The 13945-nt window shown below is 41.6% G+C and overlaps 1 protein-coding gene across 1 annotated transcript in view; it reads right to left on the minus strand.

Annotated features, from left to right (window-relative positions):
- SMPD3 (sphingomyelin phosphodiesterase 3) overlaps positions 1–13945 on the minus strand; it is a 251983-nt gene that overhangs the window by 32218 nt on the left and 205820 nt on the right. Inside the window, exon 4 of the mRNA XM_048870564.2 lies at positions 11035–11110. Coding sequence (XP_048726521.2) covers positions 11035–11110 — 76 coding nt within the window. The remainder of the gene's footprint in view (positions 1–11034; positions 11111–13945) is intronic.

Here is a 13945-nt window from a genome sequence, read left to right on the forward strand (position 1 = left end):
TTTTCATTCCCACCGCTGAAGCAATCGAACAGGTGGAGGTATCAGCGGCTCAGAAGAGGCTTGCGGGGTTGTCCTGGGAAGTAGCTGGCCCTCTGCAATAACTGCCTGGAACTGTTCCCTGTATTCTGTCAGTAGATGGTCCACAAAAGAGGTTGGTTTGGTGTAATTCACATGGTTGTTGTTTGCCATCGAAGCCTGATAACTGGCAATTCTAAACTTTCTCCCCAGTATGTCCCTACACTTGTGGTCTTTGTCATGAGGCATGGTCTTAGCATGGTGCTAACTACCATGTTCATTCACTGAGTCAACTATCAAAGAGCAGGTGATGGATAAGAATATAAACATTTCCTTTCCTAGGACATAATACTACTTGTCTACTCTTTTGTATGTAGGCAGAATCGAAGCTGGGGTGTGCCAGACGATCTTCACTGGGTTCAGAAGAGCCTCATTAACAGGCAAGGCTCTGCAGGTTGAGGAGAGTGAATGGATGATGCCAAACAGTTTATGATGAGGCTCTGTCACCTCCTTGAAGGTCATCTGCAGCATCTGCGGCCCTCCTAACCAGATCCTGGAAATGTTTAAAATCATCTGCCAGGGATGGAGGAGGAGGAGGCATAAGTGTTTCATCTGGCGATGAAAAGGAAATGTTAGCCATAGGAGAAATCCCTTCATCAGCTCTAGCCTCCTGTTCTTCAAAGGATTCCCCTGGAGGATCAGGCCTCCTGGAGGGAATAGGTGATGCTGGATGCCTCTGTCTATGATGGGTGGAACCTGATGCTCTGGAAAACTGTTGGTGATAAGCTGCCCCGGGGTCCCAATATGGACATGGAGGAGGTGCATAAGACATAGGAGGAGCCACCCAAGGGCGCTCATACTAGTGAGGCATTGGTGGTAATCGTGGGCCACGAAAAGTTGCAGCTTCAGCAGAGGCTTCTAGGAAGGGGCTTCTGTTGGAGTTAGGAGGAGAGCCCTGAACTGACATTTGAGAGAACGAGGCAAGGGCTTCATCAGAATCCTCTTCCTCAAGTTCACTCTGGAATGGTGGCGTGCCTAGAGAGACGTGAGGTGAAACAGCTGATATCGGGCGAAGTTCAGGCAATCTGGATGTTCTCAGTACTGACAGCACATTGGAGCCGAGGAGCAGAGAGCCGGGCATCTCAGATACAGCCAGGTCCCAGGGAAAACAGAACTCCTGAGGCTGAAGTCTCTGCTGAGGTAGTTGTGACCAAGGACACTAAAGGTACCCAGGCTTTGGGCTCTTGGAGGGAAGAGCAGTTGTTGATGGTACTGAAGATCTCGTGAGCTCCAAGGGAAGCATGGTCAGAGGAAGCACAGGAAAAGCTCTTCTTGCTGTCTCAGTCTGATAATGGTACTGATGGTCTCTCTAGGCCTGTGGCTTTGCTGCCTTGCAGTCTAGCTGTGACATGGGTTCTGAGGAACTGGGAGCCTCAACAGTACCTGACTGAAGAGCTAGTGGTGCCATGGTAGCTGAGAAAACCAATGACCTCTGCTTTTTAGAGGCAGGTTCTCTACCTGGCGAGCCAGGGGCATGTTCTTTCAAAGGCTTATGAGAGGAGTCCTGTGTCGTCTTCTTAGATGCCTTGGAAGTGTGGGGTTCCGAGGCAGCAGACTTGCTTGGGGACCAACATACAGGGGAAGGGGATTGTTCCTTGGCCTGGGTCAGAGGCTGGATGTAGAGAGGTCTCCATCATAAGGAGATGAAACTTCCTCTCTCTTTTTTTCTGAATCTTGATTTCCGTGCCAGACAAAAGTTGCACTTTTGAGCAATGTGCAATTCCCTGAGGAAATGGATACAGCAGGAGTGCCCACTGCTGACCGGGATCACCTCCCAGCACAACAGACAGTGCTTGAAGCCAGGAGAACCGGGCATTACCTCCCAGTAAGTAGTAGTAACTATCAAATATCTAAATACCATATAGAAAAAAGAAAATAATTTTTTAAAGAAAAAAATCTATATCAAAAGTATTTACTAATTATGGAAAACTACCACTGCGACTAATATCAGTAAGACCGAGAAATTGATTGTGGAAATCTCACAGGAAATAGGACAACTGCCAGAGCTCCAGCAGAACTGAGGGCAGTTCACCCATGCAGTGATATTAACAATGGCACTTAAGACTGACTAACACGCATGCGCGGGCCAAACAGACGCTGCTATGAGAAATCTCTGATCAAAGGTGCAGGGGTTGCTAGCGCACCTAAAGTGGCGCACTCATAGGGACACTCCTTGAAGAAGCCCCATTCCCTACATCTGAGAGATTAAGGTTAACTGATCCCCAGAGGCCAGCCCCACCAAGAATTTCTTCAGGAATGCAGGAAGTCCAAAGCTGCACGACAGCTACTCTACACTGTGTATCTAGCAGCAGGGGGACTATTGGTGGTGCCCAGTCCTACCAGACCTGAGCAATCAATAGCTTCTGATGCAAAACTAATGACAACTAAGAATGGAGAAGTCCTGCCAGAATACAGAGTACCCAGCCAAGTAGTCATTCTACAAACCACTCACTTACTGTTCACTAAACAAAATTGTCCCAGCAAATCTTAGAATAGGGTTGCCGGACTGTAACTAAAAACTGTAATTTCTTTGCCCCCAGGCATGCAATTCTCAGTAACTGTTCAGACTCAGACTCTCTGTGTTCTGATTGGCTAACATCAGTACTTAACCAGAGTACAGAGATTTGCACTAATTGCTCTACAGTTATGTCTCTACAACTGATTTAGAAAAAGACAAAATCCTGTTTTAACTGGTTCCTGCATTCAACATTTTCAAGCTCTTGCCACCAAGAAAGATGCTTCCTAATCCCTTCAACTCCACCATTTTCAAGGAAGAACATGGTGGGAAATACCAAAGAGCAACGAAAACCAAACTGTCAAACCACAGAAAGAGAAATTTTTTAAAAACCCTCTGGGTTCTCTCTTCCACTTCCTCCAGGTCAGCCAGTCCCTTTTGCCCAGAATGAATGGCTTGTTTGTGTTTCCAGTGGAGAATCACAGATTCTCCTTTCCATTCATTTTTGAAAAGCAATGGGTGAGTTCCTGGCCCCAGTGAAGTCACTGGCAAAGCTCCCATTGATTAATATAAAGCTAGGGAGGAAGGCCTTGGTTATCTGTAGGGAGAAACTATGCTGTTTTTAAGAAGGAAATAAGGTGGTAAAAACATGGGAGTTGGTGAAGCCTGGCGACAAGTGGGGAACGAAAGAAAAGTGAAATGTGGATTTTAATTTTTTTGTTTTTAATAAAACTTATCCCTTACCAACTTCGCTTATCTTGATATTTGTATTTTTCTTTCATTTAAAATATGAATATTTACTTACAAATTGTAATTCAATAATAATAGTTTTGGAGTACTGTCTGTTCACTGGGTAACGACCATATCCTGTGCTAAAACTCCTCAGCCTGCATCCTTGAAGATTTAAATGGTTTTTTTGGTTGATTTGTTTTGCTGTCAACATGTCAACCTCAGAGTTCATTCAGGACTATTATTACCTTGTAAACAGAAAGCATCTTTAAATAAATTAATAATATAATTTGGAGATCCACTTGCATAGTGGATATGCAAACTCCTCCGGGACCATTAACAACTGAAGTGTTAGTTGTACTTCACTGAAAAAAATGATCCTTACATTTGCAATAAGGTCTCTGACTTCAGCCAAGCCAGAAGATGATTACCCCACCTTCCAAACAATAATACCTGGCACTTTTAAAGCAGCTTTTATCAGTGGATAGCAGAACATTTTGCAGGCATGAAAGAACCAATCAAGCTTCATAATCCCCCTGTGAGGTAGGTAGGTAAGAAGTTCAAGCCTCATTAAAGGAACACTCCATCTACCACTGAAATGCAGCTACTTCTGGAATGATTCTAAGCAGCAATTTAATAACAGAAACACTACAAAACAGGTCCAGGACAGTAAATTAAAAAAAAAATCTATATCCAGTTCCATTTTAATGAAAAGGGTGAATTTTAGGTATAAAAAGATATATAACTGCTTACAACAGAATTTGGCCAGGACATCTCTTGCAGTAAGTGCTATGGTATCTTTAATAGCCATAAGGGCTCAGATCCCTCCATTTTACATCTTATCCAAACATCAAAGCTGTTGTGTGCAAGTTTATATATCCTAGAAGGGGGTCCAAATTACCCTGAGCAGTATCTTATTATTTGAATGAAATGGTAACCTTTTAAAATGTTTGTCTTTTTAATAGATGCCACACCTATTATTTTTCTATCATTACTCTTTTTTAAAAAGGTGAAATGTTTTGAATCAAGTCATTAATACACTTAACAGAAAACAGCTGTGCCAAACTGTTAGGAGTTTGTTTTCCATTTCATTACATAAAATAATATGACTAACTGAAGGACATGTAGGCTCTTAAATGTAATTCTGTTGTCTTTGATATAGCTTGACAGATAAGCCTGAAAATATGAAGCAAACATACGAAAGTAGAACTACGAAGGGTACTTCTTATTTTTAAAGGGAGAAGCTCAGACTCTGAGAAGTGAACATGTTTTTCCCCATTCTGTTAGATTCCATAAAAGATTAGAGGACAAACAGACAGCACTGGTGTCAAAACCTAGCTGAGAGAGTGGGTTACTGGGTCGTGAAAAGGGATCAGAGCTAAATGGAAGCTAAGAATCTAAATCAGGACTCAGAACAACTGCAACCCTAGGCTCCAGAAAATGAATGCTCAGAGCAAGATGTTACCAGAATACAGAGATAAAAATAGAAAACTGAAGAAGAATCTTACATTATTAAAATGGTGCTGAAAAGTCATGTCTCTTTTTAAAGCTATTCAGTCTCTTCAATTTACTATAGTGATTGCCACTTCTGTTCCAGACTGTCTCACTGTTGCTGAAACACTAACCAAACAAAATGTGTGCTACTTGTCCTTGTCTAGGTTAACGTGAACATGCTCTGACCTGGAGCATAGGTTCAAGGTTCCATCCATTTATAATAAATCTATGTTTTGCATAAGGCCATATCTGCAGTAGTCTTAGTGCAGCCCAAAAGGGATTGTTCTTCCCATCTACTTCAAGCACAATTATAGCCACATTAAGTAAAATACAGCTCATTGTGGGCACACACAGCTCATTGTGGGCACACACAGCTCCTTCTAACTTGGGGTCTGATCCTATGTATTGAGTAAGGGTTTGCAGGATTGTCCTTTATTTTATTATTGCAACTACTATAAATTCTAACCTGAACAGGACATTTTTGGTTTTAGAGATAGGGCAGCTAATTCTCACAGCTTATTTTCCAAACCTGAATTGCTGATATTGCAAAATATATTATGAACTTTTACAAATCAAATCCTTAGAATCCAGTTAGTGTAATAAATGAAACCACCTTTGAACAAATAACTTATTTTGCTAAGGAACACTGACTTACCCTTCAGTAACTGATTCTTTGAGATGTTGTAGGCAGCGTGAAACCAGCTGTAGGGGTCAGTGCTCCTTGTGGGCGCAAGACTGAATTATTCTGAACCGCAGTGTTCATTAGGGCCATTCATATACCCTTTACCTCGTTGTGCTCTTGTATGAAGGCACAAAGGGTGGAGCGGCTGCAACTCTCTGTTTCCTCATAATTCAAAGTCTGCACTAGCCAAGAACTATGAAAAGCAGGGACAGAGGGCAGGCCACTGGATCCACACTGACTACAGCACCTTGAAGAACCACAGTAACTTATTTTTTTTTCTTCAAGTATGTGTCAGTTTGGATCTCACTAGATGGTGGGAAAGAGGTGTTTCAGCTGCATCAGTCAAATAACAATTGCAGAACGGCTCTCTCAAACTCAGCATCAGCTCTAGCTGCCATGTCAAGGGCAAAAAGATCAGTGAGTTGCTCCATGTTGCAGATCATGTGTCTAAAGCAGGCGGAAGGCGCTGCCTGTGCCCCCGGGGAGTATGCCTTGACGTTTAGAGGGAGCAACTGTCTGGCAGCAGGTGGAATTACACTGCATGATCCACTTAGATTCTCTGTCACAAGAGGCCTGGCCTTTGGATGAGACTGACATGGCTACCAAGAGATGGGAAGACAACACAGGTCTCGCTGTAGCTGTATAGGCTAACTACAACATCTCAACATTTAGGTCCATCAATGGCTAGTAGCCAGGATGGACAGGGATGGTGTCTCTAGCCGCTGTTTGCCAGAAGCTGGAAATTGGCGACAGGAGATGGATTACTTCATGATTATCTGTTCTGTTCACTCCCTCTGGGGCACCTGGCATTGGCCACTGTGGGAAGACAGGATACTGGGCTAGATAGACCCAGTATGGCTGTTCTTATGTTCAAAGAACCACTCTTACTGTAGGGTAAGCAACTGTTCTTTATCAAAATAATTTATTCAACGACTGTTTCATTTATTACATTAACTGGATTCTAAGGACTTGGTCTTGGTAAGGTAAGAGCATGACTCTTGAAACGTCCAACTTATGTAGCTTCTTCTCTTCCAGCATCGAGTGAGTTTTCAGGAAGATGACTGGCAGGTTGATGGACTGTTTTAGGTGAAACTCCAAGACCACTTTAGAGATGAACTTATGGTGTGGTCTCAATACCACCTTGTCCCTATGAAAGAATGTCTGTCTGTAAAGGCTTGGAGTTTGCTGACTTTCCATACTAAGGTGATAGCAAATAGAAAGTCCATCCTGAGGGTAAGGTGATATTTTGAACAATCTAAAAGTGGCTTGAACAGAAGCTCCCTGAGTTTCTTGAGGACAATGTTGAGATCCTACATCGGAGTCAGGTCTCTCATAGTTGGATAGGTACACAGGAGGCCCTTGAGGAACCTTGACTCTGTCAGCTGTGAGAAAACCAAGCATAACTGTGTAACTGAAGCTGAGCTTGCACATGTATTTGTTCAGTCTCCTCAGGTCCAGAATAGGACAAAGATGTCGTTTCTTCTTTAGGATAAGGAATTACCAGGAGTAGAAGCTTCCTCCCCTGAATTCTAGTGGTACTTCCTCTATGGCTCCTTGATGAAACAACCAGGCGACTTCTGCCTGTAACAGACTTTTGCAAGAAGAGTTCCCGAACAAGGATGAGAAAGGTGGGTGGGTGAATAGGGTGGAAGAGTAAAACTGAAGAGGGTAGCTATTGGTGATGATCTCTAGCACCCAACTATCCAGTGTTATGGCAGACCGTGCCCAATGGGATAAGGCTGCTTCTGAAAGTCAGTCATGCACTCAAACCCTTTTTAAAAGGGACTTGGCACCTCTGTTCCACTCATAAGAATGGCCATACTGGGTCAGACCAAAGGTCCATCTAGCCCAGTATCCTATCTTCCGACAGTGGCCAATGTCAGGTGCCCTAGAGGGAATGAACATAACAGGTAACCATCAAGTGATCCACCCCGTCGCCCACTCTTTTCACTATGGGTGGTATCATGGCAGGTATTTGCCCAAGAGCCTTAGCAGGATTGAGAAACCCTTCATTTATAGAGAGGACAATTCTGGCCAGGCCAGAAGTTGTCAATATTTCAAATACCTCATAAGACTTTTCTTGCATCATCATTGTCTCTATTTCTAGGGTTTGTGCAATTGTCATGACAAGTTCTTGCAATGACAAAGTACAGTGCCAGTACCTGTGCTGATGGCACAGCTTCATCAGAAGATGAAGAAAGGTCATTAGGTGGTGAATTAGGACGATGATGATACTCTGGACTGAGGTCTGGTTCCTCGTGGTACTCCTCGCTGTCTGTTGTCAATGGTCTGGCGAGGGATGCCACCAGGGAGTGTAATCTTTTCTTCTTCCTCGAATGCAACAGAGATTGGCTTGCAGAAGAATATGAGGGTAGATCTCAGTAAGCCCAACAGGGAAACAGAGGTATGTTGAATGGATATGTATGGCTTATCTGATACCGTACCATTCCTGATGTGACAATGGCTGAGCCCTGTAACAAGAGACAGCTGCCTTTTCTAGGATATCTCCATGGATCTAACAGGAGAGGGTTCTCCACTTTGAGGAAAGTGACAATGTGTGCTCTGGTAGTGAAAAGGAGTACATCTCCTCTATGGACAACACTAAGGCATATGGTGCTCTCTGTACCAAAGTCTACACTGACATTGGAAGGTGTCCAGCACCAAAGCCACTTTCAGTTTTTTCAGGAGCATCTCAGGTGGCCTTGGTTCAGCTGTTGACATCAAAGGATGTGTTGCCAGTACCATGGTCTGTGCTGGGGAGCTTTCACTCTGTGCTGTGCTGGTAGGCTGCTCTTTACCACTGGGTTTTATGCCATGAGGGGCTTAGTGATTTTCTTCCCAGAAAGTATGTGGTCTGTCCCTGTAGAAAGACATTGAGTTCACCTGGAGTCTCTGCTCCTGTGCTCAGGATGGCCTCTCTTCATACCAGAGGCATTGGTTTCTACATCAGTGCTGGTATCAGTATGAGCACTGGGTCTTTTCTGGGCATTTTCTTTTCTATGCTGGTCTGAGGTGTGGCATCTTTGTTCATTGGGGCACTCAAGAGGGTCTGTTTATCTGGTATCTGAGTTTTGCCGTCTCCTCCCAAATCTTCAGAGATTGCTTTAGTAGATGAAACTTCAACTGTGCATGCTCAATGAGAATGACTAGCATACCAAGCACCTCTCCAGTATATGGGTCTCTCCTAAACAGGAGAGGCATCTGCTGTATCCATTTTACAGGAGAATTAATCCTTTGCAAGAAGAGCAGGGCTTAAAGTCCGCAGGTGTCGAATCTGCCATGTTCAGGTACTCTGTACCGACTGGGGGCATACAAGTCGGTCTACATTCAACATTCAGTCCAGATGGTAGACATTTTTTGGTTAGCTGATAAGTCCAAAAACATTTGGAAAAAAATTCTTTCAATCCAAAACAATGTTTTATTTAAATTTCAAGCTTTTCTACCTCTAATAAAAAAATAAACAAAGGTAATTTTGAAATTAAATGTCATTTTGAATTGAAGTTGGAACATTTTATTTTGAAAATGTCAAACATTTTGACTCTCTTTTTTAATTGTAAATGGTTTTTCAACTGAAACAATTAGCCAATATTCACAAATTCTTTAAATAATTTGGTTTCAGAGTGACAGCCGTGTTAGTCTGTATTCGCAAAAAGAAAAGGAGTACTTGTGGCACCTTAGAGACTAACCAATTTATTTGAGCATAAGCTTTTGTGAACAGGATGCATCCAATGAAGTGAGCTGTAGCTCACGAAAGCTCATGCTCAAATAAATTGGTTAGTCTCTAAGGTGCCACAAGTACTCCTTTTCTTTTTAAATAATTTGGTTATCCAAATCTGCATTGTTTGAAGGAAAAAAAAAAAAAAGAGAATTTTACCCGGCTCTACCAAATGGCTTGATTTTGTTTGTGGTGGTTCTTTATCAATGGATCAGAAAAGTTCTGAACGTTTCAAATAATTTCAGAAAGACTCAGTGGGTGGTAAAGGTTAGTTCGTCAGACCGCTACCAGGTTCTGTCTCGCTGTACAGAAAGAGCTTAACGAGACGCAGGGCACATGCACAGCCCCAACACATACTGCTAATCAAGACTTTGGTCTCATGTACATAAGAGGCATATGTACCTACAGTGGGATCCACAATGATATACATACACTAAGAAGAGCTGAGAAATCTACTGATATATAACATCTTCCCCATTCTTTTTTTAAAAGAGTTCAAAAACATATACAATTCGTAGTCTCCGAGCCACTGCTGGGCTTTTTATTGTATTTTATGTAGTCTGTTTTACATGATGTTGGAAAGTATTTCATGAAACAATGCATATAACATAGCAAGCACTATATATGGTAGTAGCTGAAGAAATGGAAAACGTTTTTAAAATAGGACCAGTAATATTTTCTAAACAGAGCATAAACTTATTAACAATTTATGTTGGAGATGGCAAGCAAAAATCAGGCAGAGAATCTGGGCTTCTTCCAACTTTTTGATTTCTACTTGAACTGCTCTGCGTGACGATGGATCGGCTTTACTTAGCATGGTTTTTCAGGGTGCAGGAAGTTATTCTATTTATAAACTTTTATTATGATTTTCTGGTGCGTTAGAATGAGTCTCAGAAAACACTGTTCCTTTGGATTCTGGGAAATATCTTTATAGAAGCAGGTCAGAAACTTGGTATTTCAAAGTTTTTGTTTTTATCCCCAAGTTTTGGGATGAGAAATTCAAAATTTTTCATGGACTGGAGAATTCAGAAAAAATTTCATTGGGGAATCAAAATATTTTGTGTAGACTTGGTTTGACAGTAATCTGTGTCCTCCCTGAGCTGCTGAATTCAGGAGTCTCATTGCCCCCAGTTTCCCATAGGGGTCTGCTGTCTTCATGCTGCTATTGTCCTCTACAGGCCAGGAACATTAATGTGTCTGCCTGATCAGAAATGTGTTTTGATTTGGGTTAATCTGACCCTAACTAAATATTTTCTTTAGATTTTCCCAACAGAAAACTGAAATAATTTCCATTTTCCCATGAGAATGTTGCAATTTTGCGAAAATTGTATTTTCTGTCTCAAACATTTTGATGGAAAATTCCTGACCAATTATGGTACTGTCATCGACAATTTTATTTTATTCTTCTTCTTGGTGCAGCAGTGTGAGTTGCAGCGTAATATATAAAAATAGTGACAGTTTTGGATCGCCAACGGATGCTTCAGAAAAGAAATGGTTTATTTCTCCATTGTACCTAATGCCTGGGAGTTACTTTGATACTTATCGGCCTGATCCTGCATGGTGCTGAGCACCCTTGATTTTTAAGCCAACAGAATGTAGCGGGTACTCAGTGCTGTACAGGTTCAGGTCCCAACATACCATCACTAAAATCTTTACTGGTGTGCAACTTTTGTTTGTGTTTCAAGAAGTGGCTGAAGAATCTATGATGTGTGGCTTTTACAGATATCTTATTCTCTCTTTCCATTCCCTTGCTACTTGCATGACATTGTTACAAATGCAGAATGGGGAAAGATGTACTGCTCTTGCACTTGATTAGAGAAACTTCTGGCACAGAACTGGAAACACAATGAGAACAACACTCAGAAAAGGAAATCCAGACAATACCTGCCAGAGCTTGCAAATGAGTGCAAGAAATGTATCCCACAATTCTTTGGTCCTGAGGTGTATTTCCCACTTGCACCTAAGAGAAAGGAAGAAAGAAGGCTGTTAATGAACATGTCACTACTATGGTCAAGGCCCTCTGTCTTGTGCAGCATGTAAGATTTCAGTTGTTCAACAGAAGCTCTTGAGTTACACCCCTGAAAATACTCCTTCCCTCTCTCATCCAATACCACTTTAAGCACTTACATGGATCTAAGAGAAGCAAAAACCACAGGAGATTTTGCCTTAATAGAAGTCCTACTTTCCCTGTCTGTTCACTGCCTAACTTCTCCGTCCACTGCTACTTCAAACTGCAAAGCATTCCCTGTTACTCTCTCTGGCCCATTCACATCTCACTGGTTATCTGCCTGCAAACAACTTCCCAGCCCCAATCCTCCCAGCCCCTTCTGGCGGGTGCAGGATTAAAGCCCCACTGAGAAGCACCATGAGACTAATTAGCAGTCTCCACACACACAAAAATCTAGACATTTACAGAAAACTGGAATTCAGAAAAAGGGAAGGAGGCTTTGAAAAACAAAATTATACACTATGTTTTCTCTATTTCACTATGTTTTCCCATTATTTTCTCTATTTTTGTTGTTGGGGGAGAGGGAGTAAGGGTGTTGGAGAATTTTGCTTTGTGTTTCAATTAGACATTTACGTTTTCCTCCTGCAGATTTTCATAACAGCAGCCTCTGTACCTGTCAACCAGAGCAGGGAAAACGTAATTTTTTCCTCGCTCTTCTAGATTCCCCCCCAACTAGGGCATTCCACACCCTCTAAAACACAGCTAGGGGATTCTTCCTTACAAGTGTTTACTTCCCCGGTAAATGTAGAGGGGGTTTCGGAAGCCCATTTTGCTACAGTGTCATGTACTCCATCTCTCCCCCACACACGTTAGACTGTAGATCTGTAAGACAAACCTGTTGGAGGACACACAGGTACTAGAACTAAGTTGTGCTTTAGTCTTTTCATCTTATTTAACACTAGATCTGCCTCAGCCTTATTCAGCCACCAAATAATAGTGGTGAATAAAGAAGGATAATAAAGAGAAGATTTAAAAATATATTAGGAACATAAAGAATCCTGACAATGTTATTGGTCAATTACTAGATGGAAATGCTAGAATTATCAGTAATAATGCAGAACAGGCAGAAGTGCTCAATAAATATTTCTGTTCTGTATTTGGGGAAAGACAGATGACATAGTCTCCTCAGATGGCGATAACATACTTTCCATTCCACTGGCATCTTGGGAGGATGTTAAACATCAGCTACAAAAGATAGACATTTTTAAATCAGGATGTCTAGGTAACCTGCATCCAAGAGTTTCAAAAGAGTTGGATGAGGAGCTTGCTGGACCATTAATGCTGATTTCCAATAATTCTTGATGCACTGGAAAAGTTCCAGAAGACTGCAAGAAAGCTAATGTTGTGCTAATTTTTTAAAAAGGGAAAATGGAATGAGCCAGCTAAATATAGGCCTGCCAGCCTGTCCTTGATCACAAGCAAGATAATGGAGAGGCTGTTACAAGACTCGATTAATCAGGAACTAAAGGAGAATAACATAATTAATGCAAAACAACATAAGTTTATGGAAAATAAATCCTGTCAAATTAATTTGATATCTTTTTTTCATGAGATTACAAGTTTGGTTGTAAAAGTAATAGTGTTGATATAATATACTTAAGACATCTGCAAGGTACTGAATTGGTACCGCATGACAATTTGATTAAAAACTAGAATGATGTAAAATGAACATGGCACACACAAATGGATTAAAAACTGGGAATCAGCCTCAAGTGGATGTGTTTCCAGTGGGTTCCCAAACGACCAGTTCTTAGCCATACATTATTTAACAATTTTATCAGTGATCTGGAAGAAAATATAAAATCACAGATAAAGTTTGCAGATGACACAAAAATTGGGGGAGTGGTAAATGAATAGGACCGGTCATTTATTCAGAGTAATCTGGATCACATGGTAAACTGCGTGCAAGCAAATAATATGAGTTTTTAAATATGGCTAAATTTAGGAACAAAAAATGTAGGCCATACTCACAGGATGGGGGACTGTATCATGGGAAGCAGTGACTCTGAAAAACATTTGAGGGGTAGATAATCAGCTGAACATGAGCACCCAGTGAGACTGTTACTGGAAGAGACAATGCGATCCTGGGATGCATAAACAGGGGATTCTCTAGTAGGAGTAGAGAAGTTATTTTACCTCTGTATTTGGCACTGGTGTGACCACTGCTTGAATACTGTGTCCCGGTCTGGTACCCACAATTCAAGAATGATATTGATAAATTGGAGAGGGTTCAGAAAAGAGCCATGAGAATGATTAAAGGATTAGAAAACCTGCCTTGCAGTGACAGCCTCAAAAACCTCAGTCTATTTAGTGTAAAAAGGAGAAGGTTAAGGGGTTTTGATTACAGTCTGTAAGTGCCTACGTGGGGAAAACTATTTAATAATGGCCTCTTCCATCTAGCAGGAAAAGGTATAATGAGAGACAGTGGCTGGAACCTAAAGCTAGACAAATTCAGACTGGAAAAAAGGTGTACATTTTTAACTGTGAAAGTAATTAACCATGGAAACAATCCATCAGGGGTCATGGTGGATTCTCCATCACTGACCATTTTAAAATCAAGATTGGATGTTTTTCTAAAAGTCCTGCTCTAGGTATTATTTTGGGGGAATTCTATTGCCTATGTTGTACAGGAGACCAGACTAGATGATCATAATAATCCCTTCTGGCCTTAGAATCTATGAAGTAAGGAACTTCCCCATGCTTTATATGATCTGTGTAAGGGTCAGGCAGATTTGCAGTTGCTGCCTTCATTGAAGCACAAGGTCTGGTCATTGGCTAGTTCTTGTG

Source organism: Caretta caretta, chromosome 12 (assembly GCF_965140235.1).
Source record: "Caretta caretta isolate rCarCar2 chromosome 12, rCarCar1.hap1, whole genome shotgun sequence".
NCBI classification, from domain to species: Eukaryota; Metazoa; Chordata; order Testudines; family Cheloniidae; genus Caretta; species Caretta caretta.